We start from the raw sequence: 27,637 nt of genomic DNA, 5'->3' as shown, positions 1-27,637 counted from the left end.
TTTAATATTTAGTGTAATGTTAGAGATCATTCCTAGTCTTGTACATGATTCAAATAACTATTTCTTTAGTCACATACAGTGCTAAACTTTTGTCATCTAACAAGATAAAAGATAAATTAAAGAATAAGCAACAGCCTATTGAGTTGAAAAAAAAAAAAAACATACGCACAATGTATTATTTTACAATCCCATGAAGGCTAAAGAGCTTACCCTAACAAAATATATCCATCAATTAAATTTTAAAGTCTTGCCTGAAAATTTACTATGCTACACATTTCAATTTGCACCTGAATCTTCTGGAACTAATTTAAAATGCAGATTCTGATTCCATGGGTTTGGGATAATGTCTAAGATTCTTATCTTTAACATTCTGCCCAGGGTATCCATTCTGCTCATTCTCAGACCACATTCCAAAGAAGAATATAGAAATTATCTATTACTTCTCACTGTATTGTAGGCTTTTACTTGAAAACAGAGGTTGGAACTGCAAGTTAGAAAGAACACACACAGGGTTGGAGTCAAGACAAGGAGTCTAAGACCTGTTTGCCATCAACAAACCAGGTGACTCGGGGTAGATCCTGCGATCGTTGTGGGCCTCAGTTTCCACAATGTGGACATCTGCAACAGAAAAGAGAGCTGTTTTTCTACGACATAAGGTATGTTTTTAATAAAAATTTAACAAAAATCCAACCTTCAGAATGAACAAGCTTGAGTTGGTTTAATTGCAGTAAACATATTTATTTAAAAATGTTAAATGTTTTCCTTCTGAGAGTGCAATGCCAAATAGCTACCATATGATTATAAAGAAAATGAAAAACAAAATTACCTTCCTGAGAAAGTGACCCTTTCTCTTTATGAAGTCACAGGCCGAATGAGACAGTAAACAGAGAATGTGGCCAAAGAGTCATGATTCAGGAGATTAAAATATCCCTTCTCAAAAATGGATACACTACTTTTCTGCCTCAGGCACAACTTTCAGAAAAATATATTCTTTGAATTTGGAATGAAGCAATTTTTCATTTCATTTCAACATCTGGCTCTGAAATGAAGGGAGGCAAAGAAACATTGCACCATCTCTTGCTTGAAGAATCATTCAGATTCATAGTGGCAGAGTTCCCCAAGAAATAAATGGGATCCAACTGGAATGTCCCAAATCCAATATATATAGACACTGTACAGAAGATTATATCTTAAAATCTGTAAGTGGTAAGCTGAAAAAGATGAATGTTTAAAAATGAGAGAGAGAGAGAGAGAGAGAGAGAGAGAGAGAGAGAGAGGGAGGTGACAGGGCATTTAACTCTCCAGAGCCTCATCCGTTCACTCTCAGTCTTTGGGGTCAGCTGTGCTTTTGGAGAAGCCGCGTTTCCAGGGGTTTTTTTGCCAGCTGCCTGAGTCCTGTTGCTTTTGATCACTCTCTCTGACGGATGTGATGTGATTCTTTTTGCCAGCTCGTTCCTCTGAGTCTGCTAACTCGGCACACGCTGCTCTCACCTCACTAGCAGGACTTCCTCTCTCTCAGCAAGAGCTCTTAGTCCTGCCAAAGGCCAACACCCCTTGGAAGGGCAGGCCCCCGCACCTCCTGACAGCCCAGCTCCCTGGCAGATGAAGCTCTCCCTCTGGTCCCCGTGTCAGATTCAAAGTCCTGACCAGCTTCCATCAGCAGAAGCTGCCTCTTAATTGCTGTAGATCAAAAAGCATTGAACATGTCAATTAAAATAGAGTGGAAGAGGGCAGACAAAGGTAGGGAAGATCTGGCATTTACCAAAATAACCCATTTCCTGGTGGGCTGATGGCTTTCTTTATGCCTCATGGTTCTACTTGATTAATGGGCAGGTCGTTTCTCCAGCAACACCACGAACACAGCAATCGATTTCAGGGTCTGTCTGATTTACCTGACTCTCTGGCTTTTTTCTTTCCTATAATCCATTCCATTCTATAGCAAAAGGGTTTGTCCCTAGAACTACACATATTTCCATTAGAAGAGAACCCCCTCAAGCCACATGCAGATGTGAAGGAAGTAGCCTCATTGCTTTTGACTCACCTCTTATCAGTCCTTTGTACTTTCCTATTATATTCCATCAACATGGCTAAAATATAATTTTCAGAGCTAGAACAGGGCTTCACTACATAGTCTAACAGATGAGTAAAGTGAGGCTCAGAGAGGTGAACTGACTTGCCCAAGGCTACACAGAAACTGTACTTACTAACTCACTTTCTAGTCGATGCCTGCTTCCATTTCACAGCTATGTAGCTACCCTAGCCCTATTTCAAGAACCTGATCTAAGACCTAGAGTAGCAATCGCCAGGAAACGTGCTGGTTAGAAGCCAAGCCTACTATGCCACATTGCCCCTGCCAATTACTGGCTTCCTCCTCTGCAGAGTGGGTAGTTCATAGTCATCATGGAATTGCTGCAAACATTAAGATTGTTAGTGTTGACAAATCTCTCTTGTCCTCACAATAGCAAGTCTAGTTTATGGACTGCTTCTTAAGTGTTCAAAGAAAGTTGATGGGTTCAGGAAACACTACGCCCAAATGTGGCACCTTGGCACATTGAATGTCTTAAGCTGCAGGAGTTTGAGAAAATGGCAGGATTGGGAAGTTCTCTCTGACCTCCCTCTTGCCTTTCTTCCCTGAGACAGGGACCTCTGAAAGGTACTGTCCCTACATCAGGAGGAACGGGGAGTCTCTTATGCATGATGGGAGTTTGGGATCAAGAAATCTTTACCAACAAACCTTGTTAAACTAACCCTTATGTTCCTAGTTACCTCTTCCCCATTTATTATTCCTAACCCAGCCTCCTCTGCTTCATAAGTTCTTCACAGATCTATTCTTTCTTTGTCTAAAAGGTATAAAAGCCCCTGCTCTGGTCATTTCTTAAGGTCTTTATACTTTTGTGGGGGCTCCCAGGTACATGTAAAAATTCAGTAAAATTTGTATGCTTTTCTCCCGCTAAATCTATCATTTCAGACCCAGCAAGGGATCCTAAGATGGTCAAAGATAACTTTTCCTTCCTTAAAAAGTAAAATATGTATTGTTCATTAGATTTATGTAATGTAGCTATAGAAGTTACAGAACAATGGTCCCTAATTTGGTAGATCAGCAGATTGCCAAGTTTTATTTTCCAAGTAAGCAAATAAAAAAAAAATCCACTTACTAGCACATCTATCTTGTAAACTAAAGAACACTAAAATTCACAGTAGAAAAGGTATAATTTGAAAAGTAAAAATCCTCCTCAAAAAGGAATAATACTTTTGCTTCTGATGAAAAAATTGTTGTCATGGGCCAGTGTCAGTACAAACACTGCAGTTTGGTTTGCAAGCCCACTGTCTCCCACTCATCTTCAAGGAGGAAGCACGCTGCCAGAGGCTGTGTGGCCCCTTCTCTCCAGCCTTCCCACGTGAGCTGGGAGATGTAAGGCCTCCGGGGCCTTAACTGTGAACATAATTTCCAAGTTCCTAAATGAAGCAGCTGCCAGTCACCCAAGCCTTAGCCAGTGTTCTTCAAATCTGCACATAGATCCAATTTTCCAGAGTCAGGATCTCCCCAAATCATCAAAGGTAGACCATGGACAAACATACAAAATGAATGTAACCTGGAAAAAGAGCAAGCCCTGCCCTTTGTTGCAAAATTCATCCACATTTCTGGGGAAGTTCATAAGAGTGGTGCACGAGAAAGCAGATGGAAGGCTTAACAGAAGGTCTGTGGGTTCTAATTGCATGAAGTAAACATCTGAACCTTGTATGGCGATGGCCCTACTCAGTTTTGTGGAATTCAGACCATGCCTGGAGGTGAGGTACCAGTAGGGACAGAGACAGATGAAAATAGGCAAAGAGGCAATAAGAAGTGCAAAGGCCCTGGGGCATGTTGTAAAAGGACACTGTCAGACTAGGGGTGTCTTAGAGGAATGGAACATCAGGGGAGATAGTCACTGTCTTTAAATGTCTGAAGAGCTGTCAGGTAGAAGAGAAAATAGAATTGCCAGAGGGCATAAGAAAGTCAAATGATTGGAAACAAAGAAAAACAGAGTTATGCTACATAAAGGAAAACTTTTTAACTCTTAAAGGTGCCAAAAGAAAAAAAAAACCAGGAAAAAAAAAGAGGAAAGGGAAGAAAAGAGCAGTTCTTTTTTGTTTTGATTTTTTGTTTTTCGTGGTTTTTTTTTTACTTTTTTTTAACGTTAATTTATTTTTGAGACAGAGAGAGAGCATGAACAGGGGAGGGTCAGAGAAAGAGGGAGACACAGAATCTGAAACAGGCTCCAGGCTCTGAGCTGTCAGCACAGAGCCCGATGCAGGGCTCGAACCCACGGACCTCGAGATCATGACCTGAGCTGAAGTCGGATGCTTAACCCACTGAGCCACCCAGGCGCCCCTGGTTTTTTTTGTTTGTTTGTTTTGTTTTTGTTTTTGTTTTTCATGAACAGTGGTGATTTCCGCATACTGAGAAATACTCAAGAGGAACCAGGTAAAGGGTCTTCAGTAAGTGAGAAGGACTTAGGCCAGATATCTGACAAAAGGAAAGGAGATGATACTATAGATTCTGGCTAGGAATTGAAGATCCTGATAACCCTACCAAGTGATCTTGCCCATCCCCTGGTTTCTTTCTCTGTTTCTTTGCCCACAATTGAAGCTTGATACATGGTATGTATTATAAATTCGGAGCATCCTTCTAGTTTGAGTACATTCTGGGTTCTATCAAACACACCTGGTTTTTCTTAGGTTTGATTATGGTAACTGTCATTTATTGAATATTTTCTATGAAAAAGGCACTACAAAATTTTGAAGCAGATTATATCATTATCCCCATTTTATAGATAGGGAAATTAAGTTTCAGAGCTGATATGTACTTTGACCAAGCCACACAGCTAGGAAGAGTCAAAAACCTATTTCTAACCACCATCATCTGCTGCTGTTAAGCCTCACAGTGCATGGCCTGAAAACGTCCAAATTTACTCTCTCAAAAGTATTTGCATTTTGCTCCAGCAGCCTTTGCTTCATCGCCAAGTCCCATGCCTAGAAACTGACACAAACCCCAAGGATTACCTTGGAGATCAGCATCATGAGATTGTTGTCCTTCTCAACTCTATTTTTTTGTTTTGTTTTTTGTTTTGTTTGTTTTGCTATTAAAGTAAGCCTCCATGACAGCTCCTACTTTCACATTCTGGGACTCAGTACCTATGTAAATAACACTTTAGACAACCTAGGCTCCCATGTCCTTGACCCCAAACTACAGTCCTCTTTCTCTGTAGCCCACTTCAATCAATTACCCCTTGGGCTTACGTCCTTTACTATATCTAAGGTATCCTCCTTTTTTAAAATTTATTTTTAAGAGACAGAGAAGGGGAAGGGGCAGAGAGAGAGGGAAGGAGAGAGAATCTCAAGCAGGCTACCCACTGTCAGTGTGGAGCCCGTCAGGGGCTCAAACCCAGACTGCGAGATCATGACCTGAGCAGAAATCAAGAGTCACTTGCTTAACCATCTGAGCCACCCAGGTGCCCCTAAGCTATCCTCCATCTGGCCAAAACAGTTCATCCTTTACACTCCTTCATTTTCTGACCCCGACTCTATGATCCTGATAGGATCTTGGAGCACTCTTCCCTCTTCACACAGACCCACTTCCCTGCTCCAGGCTCATCCCAAGATCTCAGGCTGCCCCCACCTCAAGCCCTTTCTTTCCTTCCAGTCCTTTGACACTGCTGCACATGTGCACCTACACCTCCAACCAGCCCTGTCTTCTGCTTCCACATGTGGGCCACTGATGCAGCCGCCACAAACCAAGAGGCCATGAAGACTGACGCCATCATGAGCGTGTAGAACTCAGTCACAGCTGCTGCTCAGTCTACACTGCTCAGTGATTCCTAGTCAGTCCCTCCATACTGTCTCAGGCATTTTTCCAGACCCTCACATTTTCCATAAGCTTCTAAATCCCACTGTCTGGTGTAGACTAGATCTTCCATCTTATTTCACATGTTCAAGCTTCCAACCTTGCTTCCTCATTCTCAGCACAGAGAATCAGTTCCCTTCTACTACACGGAAGGAAGAGATTACAGAAACCCTATCCACTTCACACCTCTAGATCTAGGTTATCTGTCCACACTTTCCTCCTGCCATCATGTCATACATGGCCATGTATGAATAGGTCATGTAGAATAGGCTATTCTATGATGTGATCTATAAGGCCAACTCCTTCTCTAGGTACGCCTGTTACACAAATAGCACATGTATGACCATGTCTCTGGTTCCTGTCTTCCTCAGGAACTTTATCAGTAGTCAATTTCTCTCCATGTTCTTCAAGCTCTTCTAATTTATCATTCCCATCAGCTTTTAAACATGCTCAAAGATCCCTGAACCCTTTCATATGACTGCAATTACATGAATTAAATCCTACGTACAGTGAAGGGCTTGGAACAGAATGTGGTGAAAGGGTTTGTAATTGGGTTTCAGTGGGTCTACAGGTGATGCATTAACTGATTTGGATTGTACATATCAATTTTTAAAAGTTTGTATAATTATAATCTAATACCTTTATAGGTAAAGTGTTATTTTGTAAAAGTACGATTTTTCCTAACTGAAACAGTGTGTTGGTTTTTATATCCAGCCAGTCTAGTTGAAAGAGTGCCAAGTCTGTGAGTACAGCAAAGTCTAGGCTGTCTTGCCAGCTCTGAGCACCCTCTGCTGGCGAAAGTGGGTACAACAGTCAAAGAAACCATTCAGTTTGGTGACCGTTAAAAAACACTTCGTATTTATCACAATGCAGTTTATGTTTTCTTTCATTTCCAATATTGTGTAAGGGCTAGTTAACATGTTACAAGTAGGACTCTTGCTGACTCCAGTTGTTCTCTGTATAATAATTCTGTGATGCCTAAAACAGCAGCCATTAGCCACAGGTGACTCCTGGGCACTTTAAATATATGTCGTTTGAAATGACAGGCCTTGTAAGTGTAAAATACATACCATAGTTCAATAGTTATTACAGGAAAAATTATTTAAAACATCTAATTAAAAATTATATTGATTACATGTTGAAACGATAATATTTTGGATATAATGGGTTAAAATATCTTACAAAAACTGATTTCACCTCTTCATTTTTCACCTTTTTATATATGGTTACTACAAATTTTAAAATTATGTATTTGGTTTGCATTGCATTTCTACTTTACAACATGCTATAGATGCTTCATTCCAAAGTTAAAGTACCATGCATAAACATCAAAGTAGGTCCCTAAAAAATGGTTCGTGACTCATGAAATCCTCACACATATATACTGAGGGCATAAAAAGACTTGGAAAATAAAGATGGGAAAACGGGTTGCTGAGTTTTCTATCAATTTTGGAGAGAGCTATTGGTGTGTTAAGTACTGAGGACCGCCAGCCAGCTCCTCTCCTTCAGACGGGGAGACTGTGGGACGTACTGATGCCCCATTTCAAGCCTATCGAGAGGCATCAATGGCACCACTGAGAGCTTACCTAGATGCTGGCCACGGGCTGGCAAGGGAAGCAGAGTAAGAAGTCTGTAATTAGGAAAGCAGCTACACTTCCAAACTTGGTCAGAGTTAAAAATGCCTCTTTCCCCAGGTCAGGTGTGGATGAGTGTGTCAGCGCCAGAGTGTGTGATTTAAGCCTCTCCAAGAGGGCCTCAGGGCAGTGAGAGAGTTGGAGGTGGGCTTCTGAATGGGAATTCAATTTGAGTGGAGGGCAGTGATGGGGTGAAGGAAGAGGGGAGCACACATGCTGTGTGACCCTCACTCCCCTTCAGAGAGGGCCCGACTCGCTGCCTTAGCAAAAACTGCAAAAAGATCTGAGACTTCTTTCACACACGTCTGAACCTGAGCTGTGTGGCACTCATTTGAAGTATTAATTTCTGCAAACATAATCTATAAACAACTGGTAAGTCAAAAACACACCACCTGTTTCCAGGTGGCCTCTCTGATCCTTAATGCTAGAACCTTCCTAACATTAGCTCATTCATTAGATCTTGAGTAAAACACTTGCTGAAATAACTTTCTAGACCCCAAATGGAGCTGCTCCTGCCTGGGGTGCCACATCAGCAAACCAAGAGGTAGAGGACTTTCACGTCCCTGTACATGCTCCACTTGACCAGAAACACAGTATATCCACTCAGCCAATCCCCAAACGCCGAGCCAACTATGCACACACGCTATACTCATTTACTTGTTCTTTCTCACCACAAATAATGTTGACTATGTGGCCCCAGCCAGTCAGGTATTTCCTATTTTTTGTTTCCTCGTTCTTTATTCTTAATCCTATAAAGCTCCCTGCCTTCCTCCCCATTTTGTACTTTTCCAAAAGAAGGCTCTCTGCTTCACGAATTGTTCAGGTTTGTTTGTACTACCTGAACTGTCTTCATTAATCGTTTTTTAAACACTTTGCATAGTAGATGGGGATCCAAGTTGTCAAGGTTAGAGAAGGCTTTAGGAGCCCTCTTTTCTTGCCATCCATTAATTTATTCAATGTAAAAATGTCTACATTTGGGGCGCCTGGGTGGCTCAGTCAGTTGAGGATCCGACTATGGCTCAGGTCATGATCTCACACTCCGTGGGTTCGAGCCCCGCGTCAGGCTCTGTGCTGACAGCTCAGAGCCTGGAGCCTGCTTCCGATTCTGTGTCTCCCTCTCTCTCTGCCCCTCTCCCACTCGTGCGCTGCCTCTCTCTGTCTCAAAAAAAAAAAAATTTAATTAAAAAAAAAAGTCTATATTCAACTCCTATTATGTGTCAGGCACTATGCTAGTCAGTAACAATATGATACAGTCTTAGCCAAGGCTGAATTCGGTGGGAAATCACCATTTCCTAGTGCAGCCAACTCCACTTTGAGAAAATTCTCGTATTAGAAAGATTTTGTTTGTGTCTGTGCATAGAATTATAGAAGAGCCTAATGTTTGGAGAAGGTGGGTTTCCAGTGGTTGGCGCCCCGTGTGGTGGATAACTTGCTAACACTCCCTGAGGTAGTCCAGCCTAGATAGCTTCGGCTGGTAGAAAAGTTCATTTGTCTACTTTGTCTAAATCATCCTGGTGACATCAAGTGTTGACATTTACAAAACGCTTCTCTTTTTTCTCTGGCAATGTTTTTTATTACAGTTTGCCTTTCCTGATTTTTATCACTTTTTTTTCTTTATTTTTTTCTTTATTTTTATTCTTTTGGTCACTATTTCCATGGAACATTTTTCTCATCCTTCTACTTTCAATCTTTCTGTATCATAGGTTTTAAGTATTTCTCTTTAAAAGCGTATCGTTGAGGGGGCACCTGGGTTTGTTGATCATCCGACTTCAGCTCAGGTCATCTCACGGTTCGTGAGTTCAAGCCTCACATCTGGCTCTGTGTTGACAGCTCAGAGCCTGGAGCCTGCTTCAAGTTCTGTCTCCCTCTCTCTCTGCCCCTCCCCCGCTCACTTTCACTGTGTCTCTCTCAAAAATAAACATTAAAAAAATTTTTTTAAAAAGGGTATCATTGGGATTCATCAATCTGACAGTCTATTGATGACAAAAGGTGTCATTTAATTGGAACATTTAACCTATAAACATTTAATATAACGACTGAAATATTCAGGTTTGAATTTACCATCTATGTACTGGTGTGTACATGCTCTACCTTGTCTGTGCTCCTTTCACATTGATTATATTTTATTATTCTGTTTCCCTCATATTATCTTGGCAGTTTCACATTTTACTACTCTTTTTTGTTCTTATAATGAAGATTACATCAAGCATATTCGACATATCAAGGTCTAATAAAAGTCTTTTTACCTCTTCCAAGATACTGGAGAAACTTAACTTTGCTAATTAATGGGTTCTAGACCAGCAGCATAAAAATCACCTAGGTGATTGTTAAACATGACAAATCTCCAGCACCAAGCCAGACCTTTTGATCAAAATCTACAATTTAACAAGATGATTCATATGTTAAAAGTTTAAGGAATACTGCTGTACAACATTGTTAGTTCCACTTAAATTTTTATAATTTATATACCATTTTGTGCATTTACATCTTAAACCCCTATCATGTTTTGCACAATGCTCATTTATTCATTTATATTTACCAACAAATATATATTTTTTTAATTTTCTAAAAATGTTTATTTTTGAGAGAAAGATAGAGACAGAGTGCAAGTGGGGGAGGGGTAGAGAGAGGGCGACACAGAATCCAAAGCAGGCTCCAGGCTCTGAGATGTCAGCACAGAGCCCAAAGTGGGGCTTGAACCCATGAACAGTGAGATCATGACCTGAGCCAAAGTTGGACACTTAACTGACCAAGCCACCCAAGTACCCCCATACTTTTCATTTATATTCATTCTTTTTTGTATTTCTGACCTTTCATCCAAGATCATTTTTCTTTGGCCTAAAGCACACATACATATTTACTTTAGACTGTGACTATCCATACTTTTAGTTTGAAGGTTTATTTCCCATTTAAAAAACCTTTATTATGGACATTTTCAAACATATGTGAGTAGAGAGAACAGTGTAATAAACCTGATTTACCCATTGCCAATTATTGATATATGGCTAATCTTTCCTTTCTTATATCTTATTAACTTTCTACTCCCTGACATCAGATCATTTCATCAGTGTTTATCTCTGAAGCATAGGGACTCTTTTTGTTTACAACCTGATCCCAGCATCATCAGGTGATGATCAACACTAAATACTCAATATCATCTCATGTCTAGCCAGTCTTCATATCTCCCCATCACCTTATGAATTGTGTTTTCAGTCTATTTGCAACTAGTTAAAATGTCACTTGCGTCTTATATCCCTCCCTCTGTCCAGTTTCCTCACAAGTATATTTCATTTTGAAGAATTTTTTTTGTTTTATAAAGTTTCTCACAGTCTGCTTTTGTAGATTTCAACCTTATTTGATATTTAAAATGTTCTTTAATGCCCTATGCTTCCTACAGATTAGTAGATAAATCCAGAAACTTGGTAATTTTGTTGTATTGTTTCTTCCATTTAAAGGCATATATCAAATTCTTCCTCCTTTTATGGTACCAAATGTTGGTGATCATTACCTAAATCTGTTAATTCTTTGAGGGTTGCAAAATGATCAAAATCTCATTCTATCATTTTTTTATTTGACTACCAGTTAAAATGTTCTGTAAAGGGAAATGTATTCTCATCCACTATTCATTTATTCACCAGTAAGGTATAGATCTTATTAAAATAACAGGCAGGATAAATGCTCAATTATTCCCCTTATTCACCAGTTTTCAAAGACCATGGGTTGGCCCATAGCATCTGCCATAGGTAAGCAGTAAGGGTTACTTTAAGAGGATAAAGATGCTTATAAAGATGTGGATTTAAACATATTTGATGTGTTTCTATTCATTTCCATTACTATTTTTATTGATGCACAGCCTCCTATCTCTGGTTGGTTGGAAGCAGTTGACATAACTCCGATAGTCTTTGATAGCTTCTTTGCTATCTAGTAATATAAAGACGTTCCAGGTTTATATTGTAAATTTAAACCATACCTAAAAATAACCATATCTCTATGCAAGTCTGTTTTCTTTGGGTAGGAAATATTATTTCAAAGACCACAATTTGAGTATGAAAAATGTTGCTCAGTTTCTAGGTCTCTTCAGTCAACAAAAATGGTGGAAAATACTTCTAAAAATATGTAAGTGTGTATGGAAAAGCAGGGGGAAGATAAATTCATATATAGATAAAATCATTGAAAATAGTTCCCTTCTGTGTGATTATGTACCAACTGGGTATGGTTAGTTAAGTCCATTGCTTCATTTTATTCTGACTTTTAAAGTTTCCATTTACAAAATTTTGTTTCAAAATTATTTAAAGTAAGTTATCTAACATCAGATCTATGAAATTAAGTATATACCATTATGTCTAGCTTCTACATCTCCCCAACACATGTATTTCTCCTCCCTCTCTAGAGCTAACTTCAAGAAATGTTGCCACTCCATTTTTATGGTTGTTATAAAAATGCATACATATTAGCATTTCCCCCTCCCCACCCCCTTTTCCAGATAAGTGGTAGAAAACCTTAATACTTTCTCTGCTCTGCTTTTCTCATTTAAAAATATGGGGCACCTGGGTGGCTCAGTTAGTTAAGCATCTGACTTCTGCTCAGCTAATGATCTCACAGTTCATGGGTTCAAGCCCCACCTCGGGCTCTGTGCTGACTGCTCAGAACCTGGAGCCTGCTTCAGATTCTGTGTCTTTCTCTTTCTGTCCCTCCCCTGTTTGTGCTCTGTTTCTGTCTCTCAAAAATAAATAAATGTTGAAAAAAAATATAAAATGAATGATCTTGGAGAAGTATATTCATGATGTAGAAAAATATTCATAGTGTATTCATGATGTAGAAATATGTTCATGAGACTTTGCTGAGTTCTTAAAAGGCAAATAAAAAAATGCACTGTATTTAAAAAATTTTTTTAAATAAATAAAAATATATCCTGGAGGGTGCCTGGGTGGTTCAGTCGGTTAAGTGTCCAACTTCAGTTCAGGTCATGATCTTGCAGTTTGTGGGTTTGAGCCCTGGAGCCTGCTTCAGATTCTGTATCTCCCTCTCTCTCTGTCCCTCTGTTGCTTGTGCTTTGTCTCTCTCTCAAAGATAAATAAACATTATATCTGTATTATATATAGATAGATAGATAGATAGATCTATATTATAGATATATATATGGCTGAGATTTCCTTTATTCCTTTTGACAGCTAACTAGTACTGCATAGTTCACTAGTCCCTAGTACTTAGGAAAAGTAAAATGAGATAAACTTGCGAACATTAATCAATAAAATGACTCAGTTTGTTTTTTAAGAAATTTGCCAAGAGTGACATCAGCAAGGTAACCAAGTAGACAGCTCCAACCTCCCATACCCCCACAGAAATCTCACAAACAAGCAGAAACTTTCAGAAGCAACATTGCCAGAACTCTGGAAATTAGTCAAAGGTTTATAGTAACCAAGTGAACATAGATTCAAGAAAATTTAACTTACAAACAGGAGAAAAGTGTTCTACTCTGGCATCCTTGAAGGCAACAGTCTTGAAGACAGCAGCCTGCATTCCCAGATGGGAGACTCTATTCCAAATTATTGGGTATGTCTGTTCTAGTCTGACTGGGCTAGCTGAAGGAGTGGTTCAAAGTGCTCATCTCTGTTTTCCCTAACAATTCACTGAGGCCAGAAAGGCAGGGAGTATTATTTGAAAATATTACAAAAGTAGATGGACTGTTTGCAGACACCCGAGGTAAGAGTTTACAGTTGAGACATACAACAGACAGCTTAGTCTTAGGAGGAAACGCTGGAGAAAGTTTCTTTGTGAAATGGGAGCAGTCACCCTTATTTATGGGGGAATTTAGAAAGCCATACTCATGTCCACAGCAAAATGAATGCTCAGAAAAGACCTCAGAAGACCTGAAGTTTTGAACTCAGAGGGAACTTAGGCTCAGTGAAAATCCAGCTAAGTGTGAAAGGAAAGCTTCAGGACAGAGCCAATCTGTAAACACTTTTAAAAGAGATTTTTCTTTTTTTCTTACCTCTAGAGTTCAAGAAAATCTACATCAAATATAAGATAAACAAAAGCTAAGAAACAGACACTGTAGAGATCACAAATGAAAGGAATACAATCTCTGCAAAAAAAAAAAAAAACAATTTGGAAAAGTCACTAGACAAATTAACTACTGCAACCTTCACCAATCAAAATGAAGAATAAAAACAAAAACCCTGGGGAAAAGGAAGAACTTGATACCCAGGGCTATCATGTTATAAAATTCAAATGTCCAGTTTTCATAAGACAAACAAAGAAACTATATGCTATCTACAGGAAACTTAATGCAAATATAATGGCATAAATAGGTAAAAGTGAAAGTATGGGGAAAAGTGAGCTGAGTGACTACACTAATACCAGAAAAAAAATACTTTAAGTCAAAACTGTTACAAGAGACAAAAAGGACATTATATAAGAGGGTCAATTTCATCAAGAAAACATTACAGTTATAAACACGTGCACCAAACAGCACCTCAGAATACAGAAACATTAAGAGAATTGAAAGAGAAACAGTTGTACAATTGTAGTTGGGAAACTTAAATTCGCCACTTTTAATGATGAATACAACACCTAGATGGGAGATCAATAAGGAAATAGTACACTTGCACAATGCTGTAAACCAATCAGACCTAACAAACATATAGAGTACTCAATCCAACAACAACCAAATACATGTTCTTCTCAAGTATATATGGAATGTTGTCCAAGAGACTATATGTTAGACCATCACAGTCAAAATAAATTTTAAAAGATTGAAATCATACAAAGTATTTTCTCTGATCACAATGTAATAAAGCTGAAAATCAAGAGAAGTGAAAATGTTTACAAATATGTGAAAACTAAACACATTTTTAGAAAACCAATAATCGATAGGTCAAAAAACAAAAATCAAAAAAGAAATTAAAATATACTTATAAAAGAAAAAAACACAACATATCAAAACTTATGATATGCAACAAAGGTGATACTCAGAGGGAAATTTCTAACTGTACTTGCACTATTAAAAAGATCTCAAATCAATAACCTAACTTTACATCTTATGGAGCTAGAAAAAAAAGAAGACACTACACTGAAAATTATTAGAAAGAAGAAAATAAAATAATAAAGATTAGAATGATGATAAATGAACCAGAGAATAGAAAGACAATAGAATCAACAAAACCAAAATTGGTTTTTGGAAAAGATCAACAAAATTGACAAAAGACTGGCAAAGAAATAAAGAAAAGAAGCAAATAACTAAAATCAGAAATAAAAGTGTGTGTGTGTGGGGGGGTGCCTAGGTGGCTCAGTCGGTTGAGCATCCGACTTCAGCCCAGGTCATGATCTTGAGGTTCACCAGTTCAAGCCCCACATCAGGCTCTGTGCTGACAGCTCAGAACCTGAAGCCTGTTTTGGATTCTGTGTCTCTCTCTCTCTCTGTCCCTCCCTTGCTCACACTCTGTCTCTCTCTCTCAAAAATAAATAAAAACATTAAAATGAGTGTGAACATCACTACCAACCTTATAGAAATAAAAAGGAGCATTATAGAATACCATGAACTACATGAAAAAATTAGGTAGCCTAAATGAAAAGAACAAATTCTTGGAAACACACAAATTACCTAATCAAGAAGAAATTGATCATCTCAACAGACCTATAAGTAAAAACTGAATCAGTAAATAGACTCCCAAAAAAGAAAAGCCCAGGACCAGATGGCATCACTATTAAATTCTACCAAATATTTAAAGAATGAACACTAATTGTTCTCAACTTTTCCAAAAAACAAAAGAGGAGGTAACAATTTCTAACTCCTTATATGAAGCCAGTTTACTCTGATACCAAAGCTAGATAAAGATATCACAAGAAAATAAAATTACAGACCAATATTCCTTATGAATATAGATATAAAAGTCATCAATCAACAAAATGCTAGAAAAAAGAACCCCCCCCCCCAAAAAAAAGAACCCAGCAGCATGTTATAAGGATTGTACCATAACCAAATGGAACTTATCCCAGGAATGTAAGGATAGTTCAACTTAAGAAAATCAATCAGTGTTATATGTCACATTAATAAAGGAAACACACATAAGCAGATACCCACCTACACCCGCACACAATCATCTCAACTGACAAAGAAAAGGTATCTGACAAAGTCCAATGCCCTTTTATGATAAACACTAAAAACTGTAGGAATATAAAAGAATTTCCATGACAGGAAAAAAGGTATTTACAAAAATCCAATAGCAAACATATACTCAATTGTAAAAGACTAAAAGCTTTTCACCTAAGATAAAAATAAAACAAGAATTCCCACTTTCACTGCTGTCATTCAACATTGTGCTATTAGTTCTAGCCAGAGCAATTAGACATGAAAAGAAATAAAAAGAACCTAAGTTGGAACAAAGTAAAACTATCTTTGTTTTCTTATGACATGATCCTATGTATCAAAAATCCCAGAGAATCCACAAGACAACTACTAGAGTTTAAAAATGAAGTCAGAAAAATTGCAGGTCAACACATGAAAATCAACTGTGTTTCTATACACCAGCAAAAAAAAAAAGTGCCCCCCCCACCAAGCCTCTGTCTTAATTGACCTAAATACACCAATTAGAAGATAGATACGGCAGAATGAATTTAAAAATATCCAACTACATACTTTCTACAGGAGATTCACTTCAAATGTAATGGAATAGGTAGGTTGAAATTTAAAAAACCTAAAAAAGACATATTGTGTAAACATTTATCAAAGAGGCACAAGTGGCTATATCAACACATCAGAGAAAGTATATTTCAAAGCAAAGAAAATTACCAGAGACAGAGAGGGGCATTATATAATGATAAAATGGTCACTCCATGAAGAAGACACAGCAATCCTAAATGTGTATGCATCAAACAAGACCACAAAACACATGAAGCAACAATATTAATAGAACTGAAATGAAAAACAAATTACAATTATAGTTGGAGACATTACACCCCTCTTTTGACAAATGGTAAAACAACTAGACAGAAAATCAGTCTAGATGTAGAACTTAACACCATTAACCAACAGGATCTAATCAACATTTATAGAAGTCTCCACTCAAAATCAAAATACACATTCTTTTCATGGAACGTATACTCAGAAAATATCCAGGGACCTAAAACAAACCTCAACAAGTTTAACAGAAATGAAATCACGCACTGTGTGTCCTCTAACCACAAGAGAACCAAACTAGAAATGAAACAAATATACAAGGAAAATCTCCAAAAACATGGAAAAAAATCAGACATAACATTTCTAAATTATGCATGCATCAAGGAACAAGTCTCCAGGGAGATTTTTTTTAAATACATTGAACAAAACAAAGTGAAAACACAACATATAATAATTTGTGGCAGAGCTAAAACAATGCAATTTAACAAAATAGAATTTATGTCACTAAATGTTTTACTTAGGAATATTTTTTTTAGGAATGAAATAGAGCTACAAACCCAGCAGTCATCAATGAGACAAGGGAATACAACAAAAATTCTATACACATGAATTTCAGTATCTTGGATAAAATGGCCAATTCCTTAAAAAACACCAACTCAATCGGAAATGCATAATTTGAATAGGCCTGTAACTATTAATGGAACTGAATTTTTAATTTAAAATTGCCTCTCAAAAAGGATACATCCAGACACACATGGTTTTTTCTACTGGAGAATTTTTTATAAAACTTTTATTAAAAAGAGTAGCAATTCTACACAATCTTATTGAGAAAACAAAAGACAAAAACCTGTATTTTTAGGAATGCACTAATATAAAATCCGATCAAAGACAGTGTAGTTACAGATCAATATTCCTCACAATAAATGCAAAACTCCTTTAAAAATATTAGCAATTCATCAATATATGAAAAGGATTATACAAATCAATGTATTTCCATATACTAGCAAGGAATATGTAGAAACAAAAATATCAATAATTGCACAAAAATAAACACTTTGGAGTAAATCTAACAAAACATACACACAGCACATATGGTGAAATGCTGGTTAAAGAAATCAAAGATTTAAATAACTGGAGAGACATACTTGTAGTCTTTTTTTGAAAGACTCAACACAGTAAAGATGTCATTTCTCCCCAGAAGTTTCATGCAATTCCTTTCAAAATCCCAGCAATATTTCTCATAGATATAAACAAGAGTATTCTAAAATTTATATGCTAAGGCAAAAGAACTAGAATAGCTAAAAGAATTTGGAAAAATAGGGTGCAAAAAATCAGTCTACCCAATTTCAAGGCTTACTGTGTAGCTACAGTTATCAACACTTGGAATATTAGCAAAGGGAGGGGCACAGATCAATGAACAGAATAGAGAACTCCAAAATAGACATACACAAAATATACTCAACTGATTATTGAAAAAATTGTAAAAGCAACTCAATGGAGGATAGATGGCCTCCAGCAAACGGTGCTGGAGCAGTTGGATATCTACACAAAAATAAGTAATAAACCTTGACCTAAACTTCACACTTTATGTAAAAACTAACTAAAGGGTCACCTGGGTGGCTCAAGTTGGTTGAGCATCCGAATCTAGCACTGGTCATGATCTGGCTCGTGAGTTCGAGCCCCACATCAGGCTCGCTGCTGTCAGCCTGTCAACACAGAACCCTCTTTGGATTCTCTGCCCCCCTCTCTCTCTGCCCTTTCCCCACTTGTGTACTGTCTCTCAAAATATAAATAAAACATTTAAAAAAACTGACTCAAAAATGAGTAAAGGACTCTAATGTAAAACGTAAAACTATGAAACAGAAATATACATACATATGCATACACACACACACACACCAGAAAATCTTGAGGATGAGACAGAGTTGTAAAGACATGACGCCAAAGCATGATCCATAAAAGGAAAAATTTATATACACCACTTGGTACTCACCTCTCCAGGCCAGAGAAGTTCATTGTCATTTATACATACGCTGTTTAGAGCTACTGTCAGCTATACCTGCAGACACACATACTCACATACAAACACATGCCTCTAGTTCTGTGTGAGAGCCCGAGGCCGGGTGAAGGGTATGAGGGCAGAGGTTGGCAGGTGAGTTGAAGAGGCTTCCCGAGGTCAGGCAGGCAGTGACTGCACTGCTCATAAGGGCCCAGATTAGGTCAGTAATGACACCAGATAATTAAGTGTGGCAGGTGTAATTAAGGGTATGTCATGATTAACATGACCAAAACCAAATCTGTGTAGTTAAGTTCAGGAATTGGTAACAAAAGTGTGTTTTGAGAGTATGAAAAGCAAGTTATGACAATGGGATGAACAAAAGCTCACAAGAACATCCAAAGACTATTTGGTAAAGCAGGCTCATGAAGCTTGGGAGTAATAAAAATAGAGATAGACAGATTTTGGTTAGCAGTAGGAGAGTACAACCAAGAACACATGATCAGCAAAAGGGCATAAACTTTCAATTGCAAGTTTTGGGGATCTAATATACAGCATGATGACTATGATTAATAATAATATACTGTATATTTGCAATTTGCTGTGTGTTCTCAAGCATTATCTCTCTCTCTCTCTCTCTCTCTCTCTCTCTCTCTCTCTCTCTCACACACACACACACACACACACATACACACACACATACAAAAGCTAACTGTGGGAGATGACAGCTGTGTTAGTTTCATTGTGGTAATCATTTCACAAGTTATACATATCAAAACATCACATTGTTCACAATACAAATTTTGTCAAAAATAAACAAAAAAAATTAAAAAGAACACATGATCAGGAATAAGGCCTTTCAGCTGAGTGTCTAGAAGTCTTTGTGACTTTCCAGGCCCCCAGTCCTATGAGGCTACTCGTTTTCTGGGGCATCTTAAAGGAACCTAGCAGCCACTGACAGCAGGAATTCCAGAATGCTAGACCCAAAGGAGCAATTAGAGATCACCAACTCTCATTGTAATGTGCTTATTAGTGTATGTAAAAGAACAGAGTTACAGAGACTACGTGGTGACCCAAGGTCCTGAAGCAAGTTCAAAGCCAGGACTAGCACACAGGTCTCTTTTTCCTGTTGATTTCTTTATTGTACACTATGTTGGAGGTTTTGTTTAAGCACATAACCCAAATATAATGGGGAGCTAGTAAGTTTTCAAACCCCTGCCCCTGCCCTGTGACTTGCAGTAATCCAAAGCTTTCTTAAAGGTTTCACCCAATTTCCAAGGTGTAGGAGGTGAACGTTCTCCTGGCTGCTTTTAAAGGGCTTTGTAGTGTGCTGCACCCTACCACACTACATGGCCACAGCTTAACACTCACTCAGCCACAGAACACAAAATCCACCCAATCATACCGGGTACCTCCTACCACAAATTAAAGGGGGCTACTTTAATCACATATTTAATTTTTTTTAATTGGCCTCTAGATATGTCAACTTTTTTCACTGTCAACTTTGATTAATTCTTCAGAAAAGGAAGGCTGATATCAACCAACTTTCTTTAACAACACCTGCACATGACTGGTGTTCCTTATGCATATGGTAGTGATATGCAGCACAGATATATTACAGAGAGCATGTAGATTTCCTGTATTTGCCAAAAAAGAAACTAAGGCCTAGGGAATGCATTTCAGGGAAGCTAGATACCTCTTTACAAATCCTTTAGTAGTCATGAAAAATAGTATCTTATTTTTAAGTTACCTCCTAATTTCTGCAGCATCGGTTTCCATGGCATGTATATTCCATGGCATGGTTTACTCTATCAAACCAAAGAAGAAACAAACCTTATAAAGATAAAATGTTAAGTGGTAGTTGTTACTAAATCTGTTTTCTCAAAATCCATGGAATACCAGGTATAGTGCAGACAGAGCTGTTGCATTCATGAAGTCTTGCAGCATTCAGATTATTATGTGAACACCCACTTACCTGTTTTTCTCCCAGAGACATCAAACTAAGCCACCAACCACCACACACAGAACAAAGCCACTTATCTAACCAAATTTAGATGTGGGAGTATTTGTGGAGGCCTTCAATGTACTAGGTATCAGTATGACATTTGGGAGCATTTGTTGACAGTTTTGATGTACTGGATATCATCATCAGTGCTATTCACGGCTATAGTGGATGGAACTGGAATAACGGAAGACCCTATTCTTAAACAAAGATATATTAGGGTTACTTTGTAAAGAAAAAAGAGTAATACTCCTTACCCCAAAACTTCCCAAGTCCTTGATTGCAGTAAAGAAAACATGAGACCATTGACTTAACAAATGGATGATTTTATTAAGAGAGGAGGACAAGATTGGTGTTTGCCTCAAACATCCAGGAAAACAAGCACACAGACATATACATACTTTGGTTTAAAAATTATTCATAATATTAATGTTAAACCTGATATTTAAAGAATCAAATGGGACAGAAGTATTGAAAATAAACCATAAAAACACAAGCTTGCATAGATGAATTAATGTAGATGTACAACTGGCATTTAAGGGAGGCCTGAGCACTGGAGAGTGCTGAATGACATTACCACCTCAACCTCCCAAGACACTTCGAAGTCACCAGCACCATGTGTCTCATTGTCCTCAATGAGGTCATGAGCAGGAGCAACTTGTGCTGTATGAAGGTGAACTGAAATAGACTGTTTCCATCAGCCTAGTCCAGATGGGTATGTACATACCCACCCAGTACTCAACACCAGTCACCTTTAAGGCATCCACAGAGTGTCCCTCACAGTTTCATTTAATCTCTAAATAGGCATGTGGTTTGAGGTGGCCTCTTTGCTTTCTGTCCTCAGACAGACAACTATTTTCCATTAAGGTTCTGCTCATTTCCATGAAGTAGCTATTTCAAAACTGCCTTTCCTTCTGGGCGTGGCTACAAATTGGTAAGCACTTGGGTTAAGATCTCACTCAGTTTTTAAACGTATCTACATTCCAGATGCCAAAGGGCTTACCAAAAACTCTGAGACTGTCTGGGCATTGTGCAGACAATGGCACATTGGGCATTTCCCTCGGGAAAGCACTTTTCCAAATTATATGACAAATGACAGCACCACCTGTAATTTCCTGAGCAACTTGATTTATATGAGCATACTCTTGTACTTTATAATTCAGCACCTTTTCAAAATATAATATTGTGCTGGGATGTATTCTTTTTAAGGGAAACCCCATTACAGAGAATTCTCATTGTGGAACACCATTTTTATATGCTATCTTCCCACTCTATCTCCTCATTATTTATAACACTTCATGAAATAAATAGTGGGCTGCCTTTAAGAGGCAGGTGAAAAATATAGTTATTTCTGAAAAAAGGGCATTTGGCTTTCGGTTTATAGCAAGAGCTCAAGTTATAGCCTATGGTGATTTCAAGGGCTAATTCAATCAGAAATTAAAAAAAAAATTCTGACATCAAAAACCCTCTCACTAAATTTAATAGCTAGAAAGTATTTTACCAATTATGATCTGAAATTTAGTGTAACAAAAACATACCCTAAGTATGCAATGTGTAATAGTATATTTCTTAACTGTCTTTTTACTGCTCTTAATCCTTGCTTTTTGGTAAAGGACATGTCACTCAAAAACCCTGTCTTTCAATTCTATTCTTTGTATGTGAACCTCAACAATGAACAATGGAGCACTAACTAAGATGCACAATTAATTCCGTCCTTATCTGAAATGTGGAAACCAGCACAGTGGTTGGCTCACTAGGCTAAGAAGTTATTCAAAAAGAAAAAATATTTTCTAGCTTGCTGAGAACACACCACAGCATATTAAATGTATTAGGAATGTGTTCCTAGGCAGTATTCACAAATATATAAGGGAAGAAGACGGTTTTTAGGACTAGGTATTTCCACAAATCAACATGATTGCTTACATGATTCTGTTAGTCTATGGCATCAAATACAACTTTATAAAAACACTCTGGTGTCTTCCTTACCATAGTAAAAGTTTTCCTGGTTAATTTTCTCCTAAAAGTAATAAAATAGAAACACTCTTCACATCAACAGTTCTCTCATTTCAACTAAATGTCTCTGTTTTGGTTTTCTCCCTTTTTTTGTCAATGGTATTAAAAACACAAGAGTGTTGGGTTTAATTTTTACAAAACAATAATAAGTGACTTGACTACATAATACAACCTTTGGAAATATCTTCCACGTAGTCACTATAGAAAAGATAGTCAACTCTCAGTTACTCAGGAAGTGATAACCTAAAGAATCTGGCCAAGAAATTCTCACTCTCCTTCCACCAGCCTTCTTGGTCATGCCACTGCTCATTCACAGATTGAGAGGCAACTCAATGAAGTGATAGATCTATCAGTGTATACATCAGCCATAGCTCAGTGGGAGGAAGTCCAAAGTTTCTGACAGCAAGGATGTTTTGGGATCACCTGTGAATTTTATATCTCAGTGGAGAGTTGATAGTCATTCACATATAGGAAATACAGTACACTGACCTCAGTCAGAATCAAACTAATTTAAGGCAATACAGCTCCTCAAGACATTGCTGGCAAAAAGTGCAAGTCTCATCAGAAAAGTGACTCTGCAAGACATGAAATCTGCCAGTTTGCCCCTTCCTTTTTGACTTCTCTGGAATTAAATTTCAGCATTTCTAACCACAATTAAAGGGCAGGAGCAACAACAGCCTGGACTCTTCCCTTTCATAATCCTAAGTGTCATCAGGGACAAAGGAGATTCTCTGAAGAGGAATTTGGATGACACCTTGCCCCATACAGCACTATCAGGACAGTCTCCAGTTTGTTCCTTGCTGATCATATTATCTGTTATAAGCTAAGGAGAAAAACAGGATTCTATCAACGGTAAGATAAGCAGCTATGGCTTTAAGAGGCACCGGCACCACCAGATAGGAGGAGAAAATGGGAGGGACCACTCTATCTAGTCGCTTCTCTATGAGCAGTAAGTAAAGGACAAAGTACTTTGAAAATCTGTTTTTTCCTTTTGGCTGAAAAAACAGTTTTGGTTATTTTATGATTGTTTCTAAAAAGCCGGTGTTCTAAGAATATGGCACAATATATCCAGTGAAATCTAACTGAACCATGTTCCCTTTCACATTAACATTCCCTACACAAATACTGTTTTCCCAAGAGGGAAAAAAAGTCTTTCAGTGCAAGTTCTATTCTGTTCTCAGTCCCTCAGAAAGCTGATCACACAAGGGTCTCATTCCTTTATTTACAGGGAAGATCTTACAGCCAGTCACCATAATTATCTTTCAAGAAAATCATCACTGAATAAATGAATAATCTTGATATTCCCCAAAGTGATTTTTATACAAGGCAACACTCGTTAAAAATCAAGGCCCTAAAACGTTAACCACTGATGTGGTAAACTGAATGCACCATATTATATAGCAGGTGTTCCCAAAGAACAATTTGGCACAAGACAAAAACTGGAGAATATTTGACAGTATTGAAGAAAAATAATTCTCCGTTAAAAGTTAATTATTTTTATACTGAAAAGTCCTGACATGGATGGAAAAGTGTGGACAAGGATAGCAATGAATTTATGCATCATCCAGTTCAGCTGCAGACCACAGAAGAGAAGAAAAGGGGAAAATGGGTCCGGTTCACAATTTTCTAGAGTTCAGTAGACCACAAGACCCAAGGTCACACACCTTGGCATATGCTGATCTACATCCAAGTGGCCACTGAAAATCTGAAAAGGTTTTCCTCCTGGGAAACATCTATCCATATCATTCTTTTCTAATTTAGATGTTTCTCTATGATCAAAACCTGTAAGTCTTTTTGGTCGTCCATTAGTCTGTTGCTGCTTGTTGTAAAGTCACTTGAGAAAATGTAGCTCAAAGTTATGCAAAGTCTCTTTCTAAAAATCTCAATGTTCTTTTAAAGCATATGTAGCAACTGTCCAGTCCCCCATAAAGTAATCATGTCTAACAATGGTTTCACACTACAAACTTTTTCAGCTCTGAACATTTAATCTGACCCTTATCTGACCTTGCTTCTAGGCAATGAGTTACAAAAAGCTAGTTGGGGGGCAGAAGGTATACACATTCAGTAGCCTTATGATAAGGCTCCATACTGTGCTCATTCAGCAGTATTAGTGTTAATGGCGCCTCCAGAGAAAGGTATAGAAACAAAGATTTTCCAAGGCCAGAGCATTAGTTTACATCATAACATTAGAGCATAATACACTGTGGGCCTAAAAATTTAATTGTCTGTCTTCCAGCAGTAGAAAGAGGAACAAAAGAAATGTTTCCACATTTTTATAAAAATAACAACGTGAAAAGCAGAGAACACAGTGAGGAATGTTTGGCAGTTCCTTTAAAGAGAGTTGTTAGTTACCTTCTATAGTCTTAAAAATAATAATTATCATCTTTGAATGACAGTAAGAGAATTAAACCAATAAAAGGAATGGAATTACTCTGATACTCTTTAAAACTGTTTGCTTTACAAAAAAAAATAAAATTAAAATATTTTAAAATTCTTAATTTTTAAAAACCTAGAAAAAAAAGGAACACATTTTCAATACAGATGTTGAATTGGGTGTCACAGGGATCTATGACCTCTGGCCACTCACTAAGACAGCTAAAACACTAATATCCAGGGGTTAAATGGCCTGACATTTTTTGAATGAATATATCTCCAGACAGCATTTTACAATAATAAATATGATTGGATAAAGTACATGAGAGGTAAGATAAATGCAGAATTTTTAAAGTAAAACTGGTCATTGTATGAGATAGAAAAATAAACATTTATGAAATAAAAATAATTTGTTTAACTATCAAATAAAAATACATTGTGTTTTTTTCTTTAAAGTTACCAGAGAAAACTTTTTAAAACATGAAGCAAAATCACAGGGCAGACAAAGAAAAATACAGCATTACTTTAAGCCAACAAGGCCTCAGCTTTGGATACTGAAACCGCCCTCTAGAATTTGGCTAAGGCTCAGTCCTCCATTTTGTCTGCCCTTGCCTATTTCAATGAAGATTCTGCCTCATTAATTTCATCATGGTCATTCAAAGTCCTGTTTTTTTCTCTTTCCCCATTTCTCGAAAATGACTACATCTCTTAGGGTTTGTTTCTTCCTAGATCATCATTTTCCTAAAAGTTGGCTCTTTTACCCAAGTTTCTACAAAAACTTTATGAACTAATAAAGATCTTTCTCAAAACAGAAGGACCCAAATCCACTCTGAGAAACTATCCTAAACAGCTTCCTAAATTCTGCCTGACTTGAAAGACTATCTGGAAAGATAAGGCAAAAAAGGCAGTTCCCAGTGGGAAAAGAATGGATTAACAGCCTTTCCTCTAGTCACCTAGGTATCTCTTTCCTAAGCAAACACCATACTTGAATGTCAAAACGTCAGATTCATACAATGAAAAATAACACAAAGTCAAGCTGAAAGGAAATTATTTATATATGTCACATGATTGCCATTTATGCGAACTAACTAGAATGGGAAAATAAGTATTTCCACAAGGTTAGAAGCTAGACAGAGACTAGATTTCTCAAAGAGGGCTTTAAAGGTCCTGTACAATGGAATCTGATGCCATGTATCACTGACAAATGCGTCGAACCAAATACCTGAATAAAGAACCATTTTATCTACTTCAACTTCATGTCGAATTAATCTGATTATTAACAGATACACAAAATATTTTTTGAGTGGCTGCCAACAAAACCTGCTGTTTTTTAAGCAGGAGGAAAACTTCAGTCTGTGTCCAGAGAGAAAGATGGCATCATCGCTCATATGAATGAACATCTTCCCAACTCCAGCCACTGCCCTTGGCTCTCTACGTACAATGTAAAACAAGAGAAGGGATACAAAAGTTTTTCACTTTTTCATGTTCAATGGACTTTGCACAGCCCTGAGTTGAAATTTCATAGAATTAAACTTTTGCCAATAAATAGTAATAAATAGCCCAATACCCCAAGGCCTCAGAAAGCCTTGCTATAGAAAGCAACAGCAGAGAGAGTGTCTGGGAATGCCATCTGAGCCAATTCTCCCAAGAGGGCTTAGAAGGATATGGAAAACCGCTAGAGTCCTGGTGGCCAAAATAACATGTTTCAACTGTTCCAGATTTGTTTGTTTTTTTTAACACTTTATGGTTCTGATTTTTAATATTTCCCTGGAGAATACAAAACCAAAAGATTCTTTCTTCAATATACCATACACTAATGCACGAAAAAAGCTATTTGTTATATTCTTTTATTCTGCATTACACCCAAACATTGTGTTTTACTCTGATCATTATCTCCACAAAATTCTAATTGCTAGCTAAATAAAGCCTAGTCTCTAGATACCAGTACTCCATACCTAACAAAAATGGCATTTTACAGAGCTTTTAGATACTATATCCCACGAAGCATTTGCAGCATAGAGGTGGCCCAACATTCAGAAGCTAGATTTTCTTATACTGCCCAAGTGACCAGGAATAACCAAAACATTCTGAATGAATTAAGATTATTTATGGTCTGAAAAACACTTGAAGGTAAATCCCAGGAATACAAACAGAGGAAGGAAGAAAAAATTGAGCGTGGAATGCATTCTGTATCATCCAGAAATATTTGCTACAGTGAGTCCGTTTTCAAGGCAGATTCCTAGGTTTTTACTGCTTATAATGGAAACCTTGGAAAGAAGAAAAAGAGAAGAAACACCATTAAGAAAAAACCTTTAAAACTCTGTTTTCTCCCTTCTCGGGCAAAATAATTTATCTTTATCTCTATGCATTTCAAATGGTTCATGTTTTCTTTGTTCCTGATTATAAAATATATACAGAATCAATGTGTTATTTTCAATTATGTATCAAATGTATGTCAACGACAGGAAGGCATCCCCTAAGAAGTAATGCATGTATATAAACTGAGAAAAAAAATCATGAGCTACTTTCAGTTAATCCAGTGATGATAAAAAAGCCAACAACTGATAGAAATTGTAGTGTACAGGGTTGTTTTGATAACGTTCAAACAATTCCATCTTTTTATTTTTTAAATTTTTTTTTTTTCAACTTTTTTTTTTAACTTATTTTTGGGACAGAGAGAGACAGAGCATGAACGGGGGAGGGTCAAAGAGAGAGGGAGACACAGAATCGGAAACAGGCTCCAGGCTCCGAGCCATCAGCCCAGAGCCCGACGCGGGGCTCGAACTCACGGACCGCGAGATCGTGACCTGGCTGAAGTCGGAAGCTTAACCGACTG

General features: G+C 37.6%; 1 protein-coding gene across 3 annotated transcripts in view; it reads right to left on the bottom strand.

Annotated features, from left to right (window-relative positions):
- Nucleotides 1-440: 440 nt before the first annotated feature.
- Nucleotides 441-27,637, bottom strand: part of CCDC50 (coiled-coil domain containing 50) — an 86,648-nt gene continuing 59,451 nt past the window's right edge. For 2 of the 3 annotated variants that reach the window (XM_058730846.1, XM_058730848.1), the window contains one exon: nt 441-618. In XM_058730846.1, coding sequence (XP_058586829.1) covers nt 533-618 — 86 coding nt within the window. In that variant the 3' untranslated portion in view covers nt 441-532. Of the gene's footprint in view, nt 619-20,720; nt 27,069-27,637 lie in introns of those variants that run through there. The other variant, XM_058730847.1, reaches the window with a different exon arrangement.

Source organism: Neofelis nebulosa, chromosome 5 (genome assembly GCF_028018385.1).
Source record: "Neofelis nebulosa isolate mNeoNeb1 chromosome 5, mNeoNeb1.pri, whole genome shotgun sequence".
Classification (NCBI taxonomy): Eukaryota; Metazoa; Chordata; class Mammalia; order Carnivora; family Felidae; genus Neofelis; species Neofelis nebulosa.
The sequence above is the reverse complement of the archived record's forward strand: the minus strand, read 5'-3'. Positions and strand labels throughout refer to the sequence as shown.